This window comes from Heteronotia binoei, chromosome 3, assembly GCF_032191835.1.
Source record: "Heteronotia binoei isolate CCM8104 ecotype False Entrance Well chromosome 3, APGP_CSIRO_Hbin_v1, whole genome shotgun sequence".
Lineage (NCBI taxonomy): Eukaryota > Metazoa > Chordata > Lepidosauria > Squamata > Gekkonidae > Heteronotia > Heteronotia binoei.
The window spans coordinates 142,607,629-142,609,115 of record NC_083225.1 but is presented as its reverse complement, the minus strand read 5'-3'; the positions used below and the strand labels follow the sequence as shown (position 1 = coordinate 142,609,115).

Below are 1,487 nucleotides of genomic sequence, written 5' to 3'. Positions count from 1 at the left end.
TAATGAAATAATGTGTTTTTACCCCAGGAGGGATTCCTGGAGAACCCCAAAGATGCTATCTGTTAACCAGGAAAACTATGCTTTACTTTGTTTTATGATTGTAGTGGGATTGCCATGCTCATGTCATAGGGATCCGGCGGCTGCGTATTACTTGAGCTTGCACATCATTAATTGAATATGGGTGTGTAGCTTGAGTGGTATGCAATTGCCGGGTGTGGCATCTCTGAATGGTCACCTCTTGGACAAGGCACTGTAATTAAGGAACCCCTTGGGAATCAAATTTAAGACATGGAGCAGTGTTTTCTGCTGCCCTCGGTTGTAGGGAGCTGGTCCTTTAAGCCCAATGCAAGGCTCCCCGCCTTGTTGGTCCTTCAGACCCCTGCCCCTTGCATCAGTTGGCACAGGAAACCCACGTTAGTCATGTGATGCCCTTTCCCAACTTCCGACCCATGATTAGGCTTGGAGGCATTCAGGGCAACCTCTATCTCCGTTAGGCATGTATCAGGAGGTGAAGGAAGCCTTGAGTGTTATCACCTTTTACCTGTACGATTGGCTCCCACGGAGAAGGGTTGACCATTTTAGGGAAGAATTGGAGCAGTTACTTGAGAGGAAATATGAAGGCCACTGGTACCCAGAGACACCCCTAAGGGGGTCCGCCTATCGCTGTATTTGGATAGGGAAGACCAGAGACTCTGTAGTAGAATTGGCTGCCAGAAGAAGTGGACTGACTGTAGAGGATGTCCAGGACAGTATTCCTGCAGAATTGACTGTGTGGATTGACCCATTTGAAGTCTCCTACCGATTTGGGGAAGAAGGGCCAGTCGAGACCGTGTATCTGAAAGACAATAAAGGCTGCAGCACAGCCAAGGGACAGAGCAAAAGCAGAAGCAGGCTCAACCCTGAGGCTCCGGCTTTTGTCCCCGCTGGGAGTCAGACAACCTTCTTGTCCGGCTCCCCACCTCCATCTGCTGACCAATCTTCTGGTCCGACTTTCACCGTGGCTACTTTTGCAGCTACCAAGTTTGGCTCCACAAAAGTGAAGAAAAGCAGCAAAAGGCTGAATTGGGGTCTTGCTTGCCCAGGAAAATAAAGGGCTGACTGTGAGAATTGTTTAAATAAGCTTCTTCTCTTGTACAGTTGCTAAACGCCATTGCTGGAGGAGTGAGAGGAGATGGCATCGTCCCCTCCACCGCAGGAGGCCCAGATTGACGTCTGCCTCAACTGGAGCCAGGAGCTGGAGGAAGATAGTCCCCCTAAAGTTGGTCGTAAGGGACGAGCCAGAAAGACAGCGGCTCCAGCTGGGAAGAAGCACTGGAAGAAGACCATTGCGAAGACCTTCGGCACTCACGAGGGTACCTATAACCTCGAAGTCAAGGGTCGTGAACGGTTTCTGATGTTTAAGGAGCTGAATGAAGCCCTAGAGTTTAAAGATGCCCAGGAAGACCTTGAAACAGGGAAGAAGACCTCAAAGGGTCGTGGTAGAGGCA

At 50.0% G+C, this 1,487-nt stretch overlaps 1 protein-coding gene across 1 annotated transcript; it reads left to right on the top strand.

The window, feature by feature from the left end:
* Positions 1 to 496: 496 nt before the first annotated feature.
* Positions 497 to 1,090, top strand: LOC132569114 (protein Tob2-like). Its single transcript, XM_060235296.1, has one exon. It carries the CDS (start codon positions 497 to 499, stop codon positions 1,088 to 1,090), a length of 594 nt encoding a protein of 197 aa, XP_060091279.1.
* Positions 1,091 to 1,487: the final 397 nt, after the last annotated feature.